Source organism: Sapajus apella, unplaced genomic scaffold, assembly GCF_009761245.1.
Source record: "Sapajus apella isolate SASKATOON/1434 unplaced genomic scaffold, GSC_monkey_1.0 scaffold109, whole genome shotgun sequence".
In the NCBI taxonomy this organism is placed as follows: Eukaryota; Metazoa; Chordata; class Mammalia; order Primates; family Cebidae; genus Sapajus; species Sapajus apella.
Window position 1 is genome coordinate 3,989,922 of NW_022437049.1, and position 18,247 is coordinate 4,008,168.

The 18,247-nt window shown below is 36.6% G+C and overlaps 1 protein-coding gene across 3 annotated transcripts in view; it reads left to right on the top strand.

Moving 5' to 3' along the window:
• Positions 1-16,741, top strand: part of SMAD4 (SMAD family member 4) — a 50,070-nt gene extending 33,329 nt beyond the window's left edge. For 2 of the 3 annotated variants that reach the window (XM_032259506.1, XM_032259507.1), the window contains 4 exons: positions 2,139-2,322; positions 3,701-3,869; positions 13,595-13,733; positions 15,214-16,741. In XM_032259506.1, coding sequence (XP_032115397.1) covers positions 2,139-2,322; positions 3,701-3,869; positions 13,595-13,733; positions 15,214-15,425 — 704 coding nt within the window. In that variant the 3' untranslated portion in view covers positions 15,426-16,741. Of the gene's footprint in view, positions 1-2,138; positions 2,323-3,700; positions 3,870-13,594; positions 13,734-14,264; positions 14,378-15,213 lie in introns of all 3 variants that reach the window. The other variant, XR_004263089.1, reaches the window with a different exon arrangement.
• Positions 16,742-18,247: the final 1,506 nt, after the last annotated feature.

An 18,247-nucleotide genomic window follows, 5' to 3' on the forward strand; every position in this document is an offset into this window, starting at 1 on the left:
CCTTTCCCTTTCCTTTCTCCTTTTCCCTTTCCCTTTCCTTTCTCCTTTTCCCTTTCCCTTCCCTTCCCTTTCTTCTTCCTCTTCCTCTTCCTCTTCCTCCTTCTCTTCTCTTCTCTTTTCTCTTTTCTTTTCTTTTTTTGTTTAGATGGAGTTTCACTCTTATTGTCCAGGCTGGAGTGCAGTGGCACGATCTTGGCTCACTGCAACCTCTGCCTCCTGGGTTCAAGCGATTCTCCTTCCTCAGCTTCCAGAGTAGCTGGGATTACAGGAACCTGCCACCATGCCCAGCAAATTTTGTATTTTTAGTGGAGATGGGGTTTCTCTATGTTGGTCAGACTGGTCTTGAAAACTCCTGACCCCAGATGATCCACCCACCTTGGCCTCCCAAAATGTTGGGATTACAGGCGTGAGCCACTGTGCCCAGCCTGTTTTCTTTTTTTAAAAACGTTAAGCATCATTCATTCTTCTTTTAGGTTTTTTTCCCTTAAGATCTTGTCATTCTAAGTAACTTTGTTGAAAGTAAGATTGTTGGAAGTTTTATTGCTTCAAATTCTAGTTTAAAGTTCATAAATAGCATATTGAGATACAGATAAATGTTTTAAATATGTCAAACCCATTTCCACCCTAGGACCTTTGCTTTTGTTTACTCTCTGAAATCTCTTCACAGTCTTCACATAGACAGAAGGTTTTCAGATCTCATCTTTTCAGATAGGACGTCCCTACCATCCACTCTGAAGTGTTCTTCCCAATCATCTGCTGTTTCATGCTCTATCTTACTTTCTCCAAATAAGTGTTCATCATTATCTGAGTTATTTGTTTACTTGTCTGCCCTGTACCTCTGTGAGAACAGGCACTGTAGCTGTTTTGTTTACTGTGTGTGTAGTGCCCAGAAAGGTCCCTAGATGCTCTATAGATATCTGTTAAATGGGTTAAAAATGGAAGGCCAAATAATTTTTATGTATTTGGGCTTGATGTAATAATTGTTGTATTCAAATAAAAATTAGAAATGCTTGATCAATTGTCTCTGCAAGCCAAAGTAGCACCTCTTTTTAAATTTGATTATTTAAAATTATATATTGTTGTTCAAATACACTAAATACATCATCACACTTAAAACTATGGTAATTAACACGACCTGACTTAACTAAAACTATCTTTTGCTATGGCATACATGGGACAAATGACCTTCTACCCAAGAGACAGTTGAGAATCTGTGCGTACAACAACTGTGTAATTAGAGTATAATTAACCTTAGGGATGGGATAGCTGACCTGCTTGTGCACTTTCTCTCAATTAGGGAATCTATAAAAATATGTCATGAATTGATGTTATTCAAGGACAGTTCCCTGGAATACATCTTAGGGTCAATGTGTTTTTAAAAAATAAAAGTTGAGGCCGGGCGCAGTGGCTCACGCCAGCACTTTGGGAGGCCGAGGCAGGAGGGTCACGAGGTTAAGAGATTGAGACCATCCTTATCAACAAGGTGAAACCCCATCTCTGCTAAAAATACAAAAATTCGCTGGGCATGGTGGTGCGCACCTGAGTCCCAGCTACTCGGGAGGCTGAGGCAGGAGAATTGCTTGAACCCAGGAGGTGGAGATTGCAGTGAGCCAAGATCACGCCATTGCACTCCAGCCTGGGTAACGAGCGAAACTCCCTCTCAAAAAAATAAATAAATAAAAGTTGAGACTACATAGAGAATATGTGTAGTCAAATGAAACATCATGGTAAAATAACTTAGTTTCTGATGATTTATATTCTTTAAATTCTCAGTTGACTGGGTCCTTTGAGGTAAGAATCAAATTCCAGATTTTAAAAAACAACTTTTTAGAACTTGAGGATAAGTGGTAATTAGAAATTTCAAAAAACAACAAAATTGTGAAGGTGATATTTGGGTCAGGTGCCTTAGCAACCATTTAAGAGCAGTGCTAGGTACTGAGTTAGAAAATAGAAGACTTGGAAATTCCTACTTTTTAATGCATTACATTATTTTAATCCACTTGTTTTGGGTGTATTACATTTCCCTCTCTCCTCCCTTCACCCTTTCTTTTAGGAAAAGCTTTGACTTGTGGAGTGCAAGTGAAAGCGCTATATCTTTCTCTCATGGGAGAATGTTCTTTCCCATTTATTTCCTATAGCTCCTGAGTATTGGTGTTCCATTGCTTACTTTGAAATGGATGTTCAGGTAGGAGAGACATTTAAGGTTCCTTCAAGCTGCCCTATTGTTACTGTTGATGGATACGTGGACCCTTCTGGAGGAGATCGCTTTTGTTTGGGTCAACTCTCCAATGTCCACAGGACAGAAGCCATTGAGAGAGCAAGGTATTGATTGTATAGTTAGATAGTTACTTTCAAAATTGAGCATAGTACATTGTCTTTTGTTCAAAGTTAGGTTTTCCTACATAATATGTGTTCTTAAATATAAATAAAGGAATAAAGGTCATGTTGAAAATTCAGAAGTTGTAAGCACGCCATCTTAATTGTAGAGGTTTGTGTTGTTTAACATACAATGATAAAAGATGGCCTTTTTTATGTTAGGTTTCTGTGTTTTGAATAGTAAATATACCTTTTGGAATTCAATTTGAAAATTTTCTATGATCATACGTTTCTACAAATTACTGAAAGGAAGTAATATTAAATGAGAACATGTTTCTCAGAGTTTAACTTATAATGTTAAACATTGGTAATAAAAGGGAAATGGTTAAGACAAATTTTTCATTTTTTATATAGTCATTAAAATGTTTATAACTTTGTATGATGAGACCAGGCGCAGTGGCTCACGCCTATAATCCCAGCACTTTGGGAGGCCGAGTCGAGCAGATCACTTGAGGTCAGGAGTTCAAGACCAGCCTGGCCAACATGGTGAAACCCCATCTCTACTAAAAATACAAAAATTAGCCAGATGTGTTAGTGCACACCTGTAATCCCAGCTATTCAGCAGGCTGAGACAGGAGAATTGCGTGAACCCGGGAGGCGGATATTTCAGTGAGCTGAGATTGTGCCACTGCATCCCAACCTGGATGATAGAGCAAGACTCAATTTCAAAAAAAAAAAAAAAAAAAAAAAAGTTTACTGAAATGGAAATGCTTACGAAAATACCATTTTAGCTACTGTGTGACCTCAGCTTTTTAAGGATATGTGTGCCTAAGCACATAATCTTGTCTCTTTCACTTGCCATGTGACTTTGGCAAATTAATCTCTAAGCCAGTTCTGGCTAAAAGAATTTTCTGTGGTGAAGGAAATGATTTATATTTGCACTGCCCAGTTCAGTAGCCACTAGCTACATGTAGCTATTGAGTACTTAAATTATAGCTGACATATTTGACTAATCAGATTTCGAATTAGTTTTAATTTAATTTAAATAGTCACATGTGGCTAGTGACTATCAATTTAGACAGTATGCCTTAGTTTCCTTATCTAAAAAAATGAGAATAATAGTACTTATTGAGTTGTAAGGGTTTAACGAGAATTCATACTGCATGCTCCTGACACATAGTAAGCACTGTATTTATATGCATCATTATTAGATATGAACAGGAAAAGAAAAAAGGAAATATACCAAAGTGTTAATAGCTCTCTTTTGGTTTTATATGACGTCCTTTATTCTTTTTAATTTTTCAGTATTAAGCGTGCTATATAGTCTGAACTAAAATTTAATTTAAAATACTTATCAAGATATAATTTCCTTTTTCTTCCTAAGGTTGCACATAGGCAAAGGCGTGCAGTTGGAATGTAAAGGTGAAGGTGATGTTTGGGTCAGGTGCCTTAGCGACCATGCGGTCTTTGTACAGAGTTACTACTTAGACAGAGAAGCCGGGCGTGCACCTGGAGATGCTGTTCATAAGATCTACCCAAGTGCATATATAAAGGTTAGTTACAATTTTATTTGAATATTTTAGAGTTAAAGCTTTATTTGTTGTGAAAAGAATTGAAATCCGGGTGGAAGGAATAGAAAAATATTTTATGTATTAAATAATAAGAAATTGTGTTTAAGTTATAAAGCATATTTTCTGAGGGCGTATGTCAACATTATCAATAATCTGGTTTTGTGGTTGCAAATTGTTACATGTTTTATTATTTATTTATTTATTTATTTATTTTTGAAACAGTCTTGCTCTTGTCATCCAGGCTAGAGTGCAGTGGTGTGATCTCGGCTCACTGCCAACCTCTGCCTCCTGGGTTCAAGCAATTTTTGTGCTTCAGCCTCCTGAGTAGCTGGGATTATAGGCATACGCCACCATGCCTGGCTAATTTTTGTATTTTTGGTAGAGACAGGGTTTCACCATATTGGCCAGGCTGATCTCGAACTCCTGACCTCAAGTGATCCACCCAACTCAGTCTCCCAAAGTGCTGGGATTATAGGTGTTAGCCCCTGCGTCTGGTCTGTTACACATTTTAGAGTAATACAGAGGCTCTTGAAAATACAGAGTGAAACCTCCAAACTTATCTTCCTTTGACTTGAAATTTGTAAGACTTAGACTCTGGATTTTCACCTTAGCCAATCGTTAGGATTTTATGGAAGGGAATTCTAAAATTAATAGCTTTTCAAATTAAAAACCGGATAAGCCTGAAACATTTTCACTAGTTATTATATATTCAACCTATTTGAATTTTACTTTATAATATAACCTTTGTTTTTTTTGAGATGGAGCCTTGCTCTGTCACCCAGGCTGGAGTAGTGGTACAATCTTGGCTCACTGCAACCTCTGCCTCCTGGGCTCACACAATTCTCCTGCCTCACCTCCCGAGTAGCTGGGACTACAGGCTCGTGCCACCATGCCCGGCTAAGTTTTGTATTTTTGGTAGGGACGGGGTTTTAGCATATTGGTCAGGTTGGTCTTGAAATCCTGACCTTGTGATCCACCCGCCTCGGTCTCCCAAAGTGCCAGGATTACAGACGTGAGCCACCGTGCCCAGCATATAACCTGTTTTTGAAAGAGAAAGATAATTTTAATTAGATAGCCTAAATATATTTTAAAATTTGGGTCATCTTCAATATTTTCATTGTCAGTGATTGTAAACTGGTGGAATTAACTGTATCTCATAACTTGTTCCCAGGAAGTTGCTTAGGATAAAAATAATATAGCTCCATAACATCTATAAAAATGGAATTGCCTGATTGCCTTACAATAGCAAACTCAGTTTCTCGTTTCCAGTTATACTTCAGTTAAAGAATATTGGAATTTTTTATATGACACTTTCAAACATACCAAGTATAGAGAAAATAATAAACCACATGCACCTATCATCCAGCTTCAACAATTATCAGCATTTTACCGATCTTTAATTTGTTTTCACCCCCTCCTTTTTTTTTTCCTGGCGTCATTTAAAGCCAATTCCAAACATGTCAGTAACTCATAAAATATTCCTGTGTGACTCGCTCATAAAATACTCTCGTGTGACTCACAAATCTATACAGACTTCTGAAAAACATAATCACAGTGCTATTTATTACACTTAATAAAATTAGCGTCAATTCTCTGTTAAAATTTTCAACAATAGAGCATCAGTTATAGTTTTGGTCTTTCAGAACAATAGAATAGAACAACAAAATATTTATTGATAGGATATTCATGGTGTAGAAAAGTTAGTTATTAAACAATACATAAGGCCAGATTCAGTGGCTCATGCCTGTAATCTTAGCACTTTGGGAGGCCGAGGTTGGAGGTTCACTTGAGGCCAGGAGTTCAAGACCAACCTGAACCACAAAGTGATACCTCCCCATCTATGAAAAAAATAAAAATTAGCTGGGTGTGGTGGTACATGCCTGTAGTTTTAGCTACTTGGGAGGCTGAAATGGGAGGATTGCTTGAACCCAGGAATTCAAGGCTGCAGAGAGCTGTGATCCTGCCACTGTGGTCCAGACTAGGTGATAGAGTGAGACCCTGTCTTATAAATACATACATACATAAATAAAACATAGACCAAGATCCCATTTTTGTTAAATGATGTCATGATATTTGTATTTGTTTATATGTACTGGTAAGTCTAGAGTGGTATGTATAATGGAATTGTCTCTGTGAGATGGAAATTTTTTGTATTTTGCAATTTTTTCCACAAGGAACTTTTGTATTGGGTATTTGTGCTTTGTTATTATTATTATTTTTGAGACAAAGTTTCGCTCCGTCACCCAGGCTGGAGTGCAGTGGTATCATCTCAGCTCACTGCAACCTCTGCCTCCAGGGTTCAAGTGATTCTCATGCCTCAGCCTGTAGTTCTCTCCAGTAGCTGGGATTATAGGTGCACACCACCATGCCTGGCTAATTTTTGTATTTTTAGTAGAGACAGGTTTCACCATGTTGGCCAGGCAGGTCTCATACACCCGACCTCAAGTGATCTGCCCAACTCAGCCTCCCAAAGTACTGGGATTACAGGTGTGAGCCACTGTACCTGGTCTGTTGTTGTTATTTTTTAATGGCTTTGGATTTCCTTATGTTTTGTAGTCCATTTTGTATTTGTTGGCTAAGTTTGTTTTGAGAAAATTCATTCATTTTATTTTGTATTTTTTCATCCTGTCATTGCTTCACCCTGTGGGGCAATTTTGCCTTACCCTGGCATCTGGGATTCACATCTGAGAACCAGATCTTACAAATTTAGGAAGTAGGGGACTCTGTTCCTGAGGAAATTGAGTTCTGTTCTGCAGGTATGCTCAGGGCCTAATTCCTGATTGCATAGATTTCTCTGAAACATATTCCTGCCATGGGCAGATATTTTATTCCTAGGTGTACTTCTTTCTGAATTGACTGTATTTTACCAGCATTTGATTTATGGGCAGGTGCCCAGTTGTAGCTCCCAGAGAGTTCGGCTGTTGTCTGTCTCCATATTATTCCAAGAAGTCAAATTCCTGTCCCCTGCCCTTTGTACATGGTCTTGGTACTCCTAGTACCTTCTATCTTTAGTCTCTGCTTTCCACTGTAGATTTTATTTATCATCAGTTTGGACATATGGATTGTTTCCATATGAATTTCATGATCAGTTTGGAGAGGATGACTATTTTAAATAGTTTTTCTGTTACTGGTATTTGCTTGGAGCAGAGAGAGAAGATGATTATGTATACCCACTTACCCATCTTGTGATTGAGAAGTCGCTTACATGTTACGCAATTTAAAGTGACTGGATAGAGAACTACAGTATTGAATATATACTATGTGCCAGATAGTACTTATGAACCTGTTCAGATATGGAGCAGTATTTTAAACAATTGAGCTTAAATAATATGGAGTCTTGCAAATGTAATTTGGATTGTCAAATAAATACGTTGTAACTTATTTACATTTTGGTACAGATGGTCTTTGAAAAGCCCCCAAGGTGTATGAGACAAGCCATCACTTGATAAACCACTGTCTTGGACAGATCTTAATAGTGATCTCTTTCTTTTGCTATGAACAGTAGATAAATATCTTGTTGGACAAGATATTTGGAGTTAGAAAACAATATCTCATTTTGTTACATTAACTGTCTTAAGATTTTAAAAGGATTATTTCTATTTACCAAGTATATGACTGTTCTTCAGAAGAGTCTTCCTAGTCAGAAAGAGACAGTTACAAGTGCAACCCCTATCCACAGTTTCACTTTCTGTGGCTTCAGGTATCCATGGTCAACCACAGTCCAAAAATATTAAATGAAAAATTCCGGAAACAAACACTTCATAAATTTTAAAATGTGCACTGTTCTGAGAAGCTTGATGAAATCTCACTCCATTCTGCTTGGGATGTTAAAACCTTTTGTCCAGCATATCCATGCTGTCTCCACTACCCACCATTAAGGTCAACCTTAAGTAGCAACTTGACTTATCAGATTGACTGTCATGGTCTCACAGTGCTTGTCTTCCAGTATCCTTTAGTTAATAATGGTCCCAAAGTGCTGGGATATTGTCAAAATTGTTCTGTTTTATTATCAGCTATTGTTCTTAATCTCTTACTATGCCTAATTTGTAAGTTAAACTTTATTATTAGGTAGGTATGTATAGGAAAAAACAGTATATGCAGGGTTCAGTACTATCTAAAGTTTCATGCATCCACTGGAAGTCTTGGAACATATCTGCCAAGGATAAGGGAGGACTACTGTATACCTTGAAATTAACCATTGGCATTTTCTTCATTCATTTTTTGGGTAGCAGTGACTAAGAGATTTGTAGGTTATCAGATTATCACAGGAGATGATATTACTGGATTAAATTTTATGAAGATAACATGCACCCCTGGAAGGAGTGCCCACACTTTGAGTACACACATGCGCGCGCACACACACGCTTTTCCCTTTTTAATTAAAATGAGGAAAACAGACTTGGAGAGCCATAATTTCATTTTATAAGCCAAGAACCTAGGACCAAATTGTAGTTTTTTTTCCAAGTTGTTGGCTTTTTTTCCTGCTTCTCTCATGACATAGTAATCATCTTACACTTATGAAAACCTGATGTAATAAAATGACATTTTACAAGCTTCACATGAAGCAAATGTTTGAATTCTCTTTAAGTGGTCTTGTTCTTTTGCTTTCCCAAGTAAAATCTGTTTTGTTTTGTGTTGTTTAGCGTTGGGCGTTTTTTAATAGCTTTATTGAGATTTTGAGAGAGAATTCATATGACATACAAGTCACCCATTTAAAGTGTACATTTCGATGATTTTTAGTATACTCACAACATGGTACAGTCATTACTACTCTCCATTTTGGAGCATTTTTATGACTGCAGAAACTCCATACCCTTTTAACTATCACCCCTAAATCTCCATTCCCAGTAGCTCTAGACAACCACTATTCTACTCTCTGTTTCTATAGATTTGCTTTTTCAGGGCATTTTATATAGATTAGAATTATATAATGTAGTCTTTCATGACTTCTTTTCACTAAGCATAATGTTTCAAGCTTCATCCATGTAGAACATACCAATACTTCACTCCTTTTTATGGCTTCATAGTACTCCACATACATTTTGTTCATGAATTTATTCATTGATGGACATAATTTCGACTTTTTGGCTATATGATGAAGGATACTGCTATGAACATTTGTGTATAAGTATTTGTGTGTTTTTGTTTCTTCTGGATACATACCCAAGTGGAATTGCTGGATTATAAGGTAACTCTATGTATAACTTTTTGAGAAACTGCTAGACTGTATGTAAAATGGCTGTACCACTTTACATTCTCACTAGCAGGTATAAGGGTTCCAGTTTCTGCACATTCTCATTACTTGTTATCTGTCTTTTTAATTTTAGCCATTGTAGCATATGTGAAGTGTAACCTTATAGTAGTTTTGATTTGCAAGCTTTCTCCAGTAATAATGAGTTGGGTTTGTTTTTGAACACATTTATGTTAGAGGAAGGGGCAGCAGATGCTTCTAAATTACCGGTGGGCTAGGTCAGAGAACATTATGAACCTCATTTAATTTATTCCCAATTACCACATATTGTGATTCCCTGAATCAGGTAACTTAGCATGTCCTTATTACAATCTTAATTACGTTTAGGTGCATTTCTCATTCTGGATTACTGTTTCTGCTGTTAATTTAAGATTATATAGTATTGCAGTTAAAGCCTTGTCAAAGGAAAATGGCAAAATTTGACTCCTGGATGTTGACAGTGATCTTTATGAGATACTCATCTTTGTTAAGTAATGGATTTGTAATAAATTTATAGAGTGACCACAGAAAACATGGTTAAATAAATTAAAGCAGAAATTAGCTCAGGAGTGGTGGTCAGAAATATTTTTTGGAGCTGAGCCAAAAAGACTATTTAAAGCCTTTGATTACTTTGAATTGCCTTTGTTTTTTTTTCCCCACATTTATTTATTTTATTGCATTTTAGGTTTTGGGGTACATGTGAAGAACATGCAAGATTGTTGCATAGGTACACACGTGGCAGTGTGATTTGCTGCCCTCCTCCCCATCACCTACCTCTGGCATCTCTCCCCTTGCTATCTCTCCCCAGTTCCCCACCCCCCACCATCCCTCTCCTATTCCCCCCCAACTGACCCCAGTGTGTAGTGCTCCCCTCCCTGTGTCCATTCGTTCTCATTGTTCAACACCCGCCTATGAGTGAGAACATGCGGTGTTTGATCTTCTGCTCTTCTGTCAGTTTGCTGAGAATGATGGTTTCCAGCTTCATCCACGTCCCTACAAAGGACACAAACTCATCGTTTTTGATGGCTGCATAATATTCCATGGTGTATATGTGCCACATTTTCCCTGTCCGGTCTATCATCAATGGGCATTTGGGTTGTTAACAGTTTAGTCAGATTATGAAAGAAAGTAGCATTTCAATAATAACTTTAATTTTATCGTCCAGTATAACAAATGGAATCTATTATGGTATCAGTTATCAGTGGATTAGTTACAGTGTGAAGTCAGGAGGCAACACAGGTTTTAGTTAGTAGTGAGCCTAACTGAATAATTTTAAGTCTTCTGGTTTGAGCACTGTAATTACATAAATAATCTGTGGAAGGGAGGTTTGCTGAGGTGCGTGCCTAATGAATTATTTTTGCTGTGTCTGCAGATGCAGGTCATAAAGTTTAATCCATGTGGATAACCTGTAATATGTGCTGCCGACGTTAGCATAGATTACGGCTGAAATAATCCTAATTGCAGATATTTACAACACATTGGAAAGAGCCTATGTGTGATGTATTACTTGGGTTTTTTTTTTTAAATGACTCATGGGGTGGGGAAGTGTTAATGTTAAAGGCATGCTTGAATCTTGGAGATTATAATTAAGTTTTATTCCCTACTTCTAGATAAGAAGATATGTACATACCATACTTGGTTAGTGATGGTTAAAAAAAAATGGTTGTAGAGACCTAAATGTAAAACATAAAACCATAAAACTTCTAGAAGATAATATAAGAGAAAAAGTGAGAACTTTTAAGATACAACATCAAAGACATGATCCATGAAGGAAAGACCTGATAGGCCAGACTTCATTGAAATGAGACATTTCGACTCTGTGAAAGACAGGCTTAGAGAACGAGAAGACAAACCACAGACTGGGTGAAAATATTTGCAAGACACATCTAATAAAGGATTGTTATCCAAAATTACAAATAACTCCTAAAACTCAACAATAAAATAAACAGCACAGTTTAAAAATGGGCAAAATAGACTGGGCATAGTGATTAACTCCTATAATCCCAGCACTCTGGGAGGTCAAGGCCAGAGCATTGCTTGAGCCCAGGAGTTCAAGACCAGCCTGGGCAACAGAACAAGACCTCATCTTTCCAAAAAAAAAAAAAAGCCAGGCATGGTGGCATGTGCCTGTAGTCCCACCTAGTTGGTAGGCTGATCTGGGAGGACCCGTCAGCCCAGGTGTTCAAGACCAGCTTGGGCAACAAAGCAAGACCCCATCTTAACAAAAAACAATAAATAAATGGGCAAAAGATGTAAACAGACACTTCACAGAAGATATACAGATGGCAGACAAGCATATGAAAAGATGTTCAGCATCATAAATGTGTACAAAGCCATAGCATGTATAACACCGAGAGTGAACCTTTATGTAAACTGGATTTTGGGTGATAATTATATGTCACTGTAAATTCATTGATTGTAACAAGTGAGGATGTTGATAGTGGGGGAAGGTTGTGTGTGGGGACAGGGACTCTGTACTTTCTGCTTAACTGTGCTGTGAACCTAAAACTGCTCTAAAAAAATGAAGTTCATTAATTTCCTTCCTTAGGTTGTAGAGCTATTCACCATTTCAAATGTTTTGAGTCTTTGCTTTGTTCTGTGCTGGGTAATGCCTTCCAAATGTCATAGCCCAGAAGTTTTGAAATAAATGGACTATTGAGAAATTTGAGAAAGTAGTGGTTTCAGTTTTGGGTATTGTAGGCTTTTTGATTTCTAGATCCTGACTTTGTCATGCTTTCTTTCATTTAAATTTAAAATTTTTTTGTGGAGGTGGGGTTGTAACTGGTCTTGAACTCCTGGACTCAAGTGATCCTCCCACCTGGGCCTCCCAGAGTGCTGGGATTACAGGCATCTGTCACCATGCCCCTGTCATGCTTTCTTTACTAAAGTATTTTAGGACCTAATAGTTAGTCCAGGAAATACATACATGTATATTTGACAAATTCATATCTCTAAGTGTTGTCCTTCACTGGTGCTAATTGGGAAAGGTTTTTTGAGGATATGGACACTGAGTAGAGAAATAGGAATAAGTAGGAGTGTGATTTGCTGTTTGGAGAGAATATATTATTGTATGTTTTTGTGGTTCATGTAAATACCATGGTTGAAGATGATCAGAATTTTTTCAAGCATCTGAAAATATATGGTTTAAGTTTTAAAACTATTGTTTATCATCAACTAATTCTGTATTCTCCGACTTAGCTTATTTTCAAGAATAATTATGCTTGCTCATATTGGATCCTTTATGTACATAATAGGACTTTAAAAAATGTCCATGTCCCTTTAGAGTAGGAATATAGCCACATGGTTCAGAAATTAAAGTGACTTTAAAACAGCAGCCTGTTTTAAAATTGAGCAGCCTTGCTTCTACCCTGTCTTTGTCTTCCTTTCTTACAAATTATTTTTGTGTAATCTTCCAGTGCTTTTTAAAAATGCAAATAAGCAAATATTTTAGGAAGATTTTTCCCCCAGAAAAAAAAAGGTTATGTGATTTATTATCTGTAATTTGTTGCTTATTAAAAGAACCTTCCAGTACTTTCATGAGCATAAGGGTAGATATGGCTACCCCTTCCTTACTATGCCAGTTTTCCACTTGGTTGATAAAACTGAAATTATTTATTAACTCTCTAACTCATCCTGAAAGGTAAATGACTACAGGGTAGGCCAAAAACAAAATAAGTAACTCTATACTATACCAAGTTTGCAGCAACCTCATGAAAGTATGTACACTTAGCATTCCCGTTTTATAGATAAAAGAAACTCAACCCATATAATTAGCAGATATTACTGTTGGGATTTAAAACTAGGCTTTTTTTTTTCTTTAAAAATTATGAACATTTTCAAACATAAAGAAATGTAGAGAGAAAGTAATGAAATCCCATGTACCTATTACACAGATTAAGTAGTTATGATTTTAAATTTGCTTGATCTAGTCTATTTTTTTTTGTTTGTTTTCTTAAGATTTTAAAACAAGTCCTGGATATTATTTTACTTCTATTTGCTGAAGTATGCATCTCTGAAAAATATTGATGTCTCTCATGTAGCAACAATGTCATTTTGTTAAATTCCAAATAAGCAAGAATTATAACACAGAAAGTTGGCCAGGTGACCAAAGCTATCAACTCCAGCCTAAGGAAAACTTGGCAATTTGGTTATGAAAGGGGGAAGGGGACTTCTTAATTGTTCATTTTACACAGATTTTCACAAGGACAATAACAGCTGACCCACATCAAACTAAAAGATACAGAGGCGTGTGGCAGCCAAAGCCATCGTGATGTTAACATGATCTTGGTGAGCTCCATGCCACCTTTCCTAACTAGTTTTATACCAGTCACAATGTACATAAAAATCTACATGTTTTAATTACTTCTTTTTGTGTGAGAAGTAAAATGAAACTGAGTTTTAAGTATGTCAAGCATTGGTTTTTGATGTATGAAATTTTTCTTTATGGGCTCATAATATGAAATTTTTTTCTTAAAAGGTCTTTGATTTGCGTCAGTGTCATCGACAGATGCAGCAGCAGGCGGCCACTGCACAAGCTGCAGCAGCCGCCCAGGCAGCAGCCGTGGCAGGAAACATCCCTGGCCCGGGATCAGTAGGTGGAATAGCTCCAGCTATCAGTAAGTATGCTTTTGATTTTTTTTAGAAAGATAAAATAGTTTATATTTTTATCTTGATTTACTCAGTTGACTAGTTTCTTTGAGCAATAATAGAAATTAAAGTCCTTTTGACTGGGATGATTACATTTTTGAATTGGTAAAATCTGTTCTGTAATAGTTGCTTTTTGCCTGTGACCCTATTGGCATTCTTTTTGTATCAAAAATGGAGTATGGGACAAAGGAGAAAGGGGATGATTATTACATTATACTATTCCATCTCCTCTTTTTTTGCTGATGCCTGTTATAATTCCTGCCTCACCAGCTGGGGTGGGTTGTAATTACTGAAGTGCTTGGCTTTATTCTAGTAAGGAAAGGATATTTCAATTTCAGAATTGGACACCTCTCCAGTTTTTTTTTTTTTAAAGTGTGCTAAACATGGAGAGAAAACTAAGTAAGAGTGGTATTTTGATAACTTGTAGACTTTTTTTTAATTTTAGGGTAAAATTGAACTGTGTGCCAGGTTTCACACTGATGGGGAATTTTTTACTGCAGAGTTAAACTCCTGACTATAGACTTTTATGATGGAAACACGTGGCACCCATCTTCCACGTCTGAAGGCATAACTAGTGATTCATTCAACCCCTGTTCTTAACCTCTTCAGTGTGGTAAGCAAATCACACTGGCTAAGAAAACTGCAGTGGCCCTGCAGGTTTCTCTACAGTACATGCAAATTCCTCCCATTAGTTTCATTGTAATATTGATGAATGCAGATGGACTATATGACTGTATGTTCTCACTGGAAAATTAGATGCAGTCTCTATTGTGACTTATGTTCAGGAGTTTACAATTTAGAGGTAGATTAGGCATATTCATTGAGAGAATTTGATTTTTTAAAATTTGGGAATCTAAACCATTAATTTGCTAGTTTCAGTGTTACAAACATGCTTTTATACTGAAGTATCCGGAACTATTATTAAATTTCATATTCTTATCAGTTGCCACCACTGAGTAATAATGTATTACTCTGTTACACATTGAAATTGAGAGAGAGACTTCATCTGGGTCATCTAAGAGGTCTTAGTGGAACTAGGAATATTAACTGCCCCTTTATTATGTCTTATTCTGAACTAGGCTGTTTATACAGTAGGGCTTTTAGAACCAACATGTGGACACACACTATGTCTTGAAAAGAAGTTGTTTCTTATCCCTTCACCTCCACTTCTAAAGAGAAAAATAGGTGAGGTGTTGGTGGATTGTGGTAATTTACTTTATAATTGGTTGTAGCTAGAAGACACATGTGGAATGTAAAGTTCCTTAACCAAAAGTTTTCAGCTTGTTGTTAAAGTTTAGATCTACAGTTACTTCTTGGCACTTTAGCAGAGAAGTTATATGCTGAGGAGAATGAAATATTGAAAGCTGGTCACTTTATTAATTTAGAATATAGGGAGGATGGGAAGAGATCACCCTGTCCCTCTGATGTCTTCCAAATCTTTTCTGTTAGGCCTGTCAGCTGCTGCTGGAATCGGTGTTGATGACCTTCGTCGTTTATGCATACTCAGGATGAGTTTCGTGAAAGGCTGGGGACCGGATTACCCAAGACAGAGCATCAAAGAAACGCCTTGCTGGATTGAGATTCACTTACACCGTGCCCTCCAGCTCCTAGATGAAGTACTTCACACCATGCCGATTGCAGACCCACAACCTTTAGACTGAGGTCTTGGGGCCCTTAACCTTATCAGGATGGTGGACTATAAAATACAATCCTGTTTATAATCTGAAGATATACTTCACTTTTGTTCTGCTTTATCTTTTCATAAAGGGTTGAAAATGTGTTTGCTGCCTTGCTCCTAGCAGACAGAAACTGGATTAAAACATTTTTTTTTTTCCTATTTAGAACTTTTCAGGCATGGCTCAGAGCTTGAAGATTAATAGAAACACATTCTTATTAATTCTTCACCCACTATGTATGAAGGAATCATTCCAGTGCTAGAAATTTAGCCCTTTATAAAACGTCTTAGAGCCTTTTATCTGCAGAACATCAACATGTGTATCATTCTACAGAATAAATCCAGTATTGCTGATTTTAAAGGCAGAGAAGTTCTCAAAGTTAATTCACCTATGTTATTTTGTGTACAAGTTGTTATTGTTGAACCTACTTACTTCAAAAATAATGTGCCATGTGGGTGAGTTAATTTTACCAAGAGTAACTTTACTGTTTTTAAAAAGTAAAATAATAATGTATTGTAACCTTTCATCCAAAATATTTTTTGCAAGTTTTATTAGTGAAAATTATTTCATTTCAGATTGTCTTGCAACTTCAGTTTTATTTTTGCCAAGGCAAAAAACACTAATATGTGTGTATATTGAGAATCCCTTAAAATTACCAGACAAAACAAGTCATTTAAAATTACATTTGTTATTCCTAATGGATGACTGTTTATCAAGAAGTATACTTTTACCCTCTTAAATAGTAGATGTATTCTTCCGTATTTCTAGGCACAAGATTGGTTGCTAAAAAGCCTAGAAGAGGAATTTCTTTTCCTTCATTAATTCACACAGAAAGGTTTTGTATTTTTTAAAACACTAAAAGCAGTGTCACTCTACCTAATGTCTCACTGTTCTGCAAAGGTGGCAATGCTTAAACTAAATAATGAGTATTTTGGAAACTGCTAAATTCTATGTTAAATACTGTGCAGAATAATGGAAACATTACAGTTCATAATAGGTAGTTTGGATATTTTTGTACTTGATTTGATGTGACTTTTTTTCGTATAATGTTTAAATCATGTATGTTACGATATTGTTTAAAATTCAGTTTTTGTATCTTGGGGCAAGACTGCAAACTTTTTTATATCTTTTGGTTATTCTAAGCCCTTGCCATCAATGATCATATCAATTGGCAGTGACTTTGTATAGAGAATTTAAGTAGAAAAGTTGCAGATGTATTGACTGTACCACAGACACAATATGTATGCTTTTTACCTAGCTGGTAGCATAAATAAAACCGAATCTCAACATACAAAGTTGAATTCTAGGTTTGATTTTTAAGATTTTTTGTCTTTTGCACTTTTGAGTCCAATCTCAGTGGTGAGGTACCTTCTACTAAATGACAGGCAACAGCCAGTTCTATTGGGCAGCTTTGTTTTTTCCCTCACACTCTACCAGGACTTCCCCATGGACATTGTGTATCATGTATAGAGTTGGTTATTTTTTTGAATTTTTATTTTACTGTAGCAGAAATAGGCCTGATTGTCTACAAGATGATAAATAGATTGTCTAAAGAGTTGTGTGAAATAAAATCAACGATTGTCTTTCAGATGCTTTTACTTTTGCTTGGAGGACTTTTAGCTATAGAAACACTTGTGTGATAGTCCTCCTCATATCACCTGGAATGAACACAGCTTCTACTGCCTTGCCCAGAAGGTCTTTTAAATAGACCATCCTGGAAACCACTGAGTTTGCTTTTTTCTGTGATTTAAACAGATGTTGATCCAAGCTGCATGACTTTTGTTTTTAAATAACTTATCTACCAACTCATTTGTACTCTTGAGTACTTACAAATTCTTTCAGTAAAGACCTAATTTTCTTCTGTAAAAGTTTAATGATTTAAGTTTTATTGGCAGTTTTTTAAAAGGACATCGTTTCTAGAAATTGCTAACTTTAGGTCCATTTTACTATGAATGAGGAATAGGAGTGAGTTTTAAAATAACAGATTTTTAAAAATCCAGATGATTTGATTAAAACCTTAATCATACATTGATATAATTCATTGCTTCCTTCTTTTTTTTTTTTTTTTGTGACAGAGTCTCTCTGTGTTGCCCAACTGGGAGTGCAGTAGCGCAATCTCAGCTCACTGCAACCTCTGCCTCCCAGGTTCAACTGATTCTCCTGCCTCAGCCTCCCGGGTAGCTGAGATTACAGGTGCCCGCCACCACGCCTGGCTAATTTTTATATTTTTAGTAGAGATGGGGTTTTGCCATGTTGGCCAGGCTGGTCTCGAACTCCTGACCTCAAGTGGTCCACCTGCCTCGGCCTCCCGAGGTGCTGGGATTACAGGCTTGAGCCACCGTGCCTGGCCTCATTACTTCCTTTTCTACTTTAAGGAGTTTTCATGTTTAATCATCTAGGGGAAGTATGTGGAAAATATTTGTTAAGAAGTATCTCTTTGGAGCCAAGCCACCTGTCTTGGTTTCTTTCTACTAAGAGCCATAAAGTATAGAAATACTTCTAGTTGTTAAGTGCTTATATTTGTACCTAGATTTAGTCACATGCTTTTGAGAAAACATCTAGTATGTTATGATCAGCTATTCCTGAGAGCTTGGTTGTTAATATATATTTCTATTTCTTACCGGTAGCCATCTTTGATGAATAAGACTAAAGATTCTCACAGGTTTAAAACTTTTGTCTACTTTTAGGGTAAAATTATGATGAGGATATGGTTCTGGGTGGGTTTTCTCTAGCTAATTCATATCTTAAAGACTCAAAATACTGAATTTCAGTGCAAGCTGAATGAGAGAGATGAGCCATGTACACCC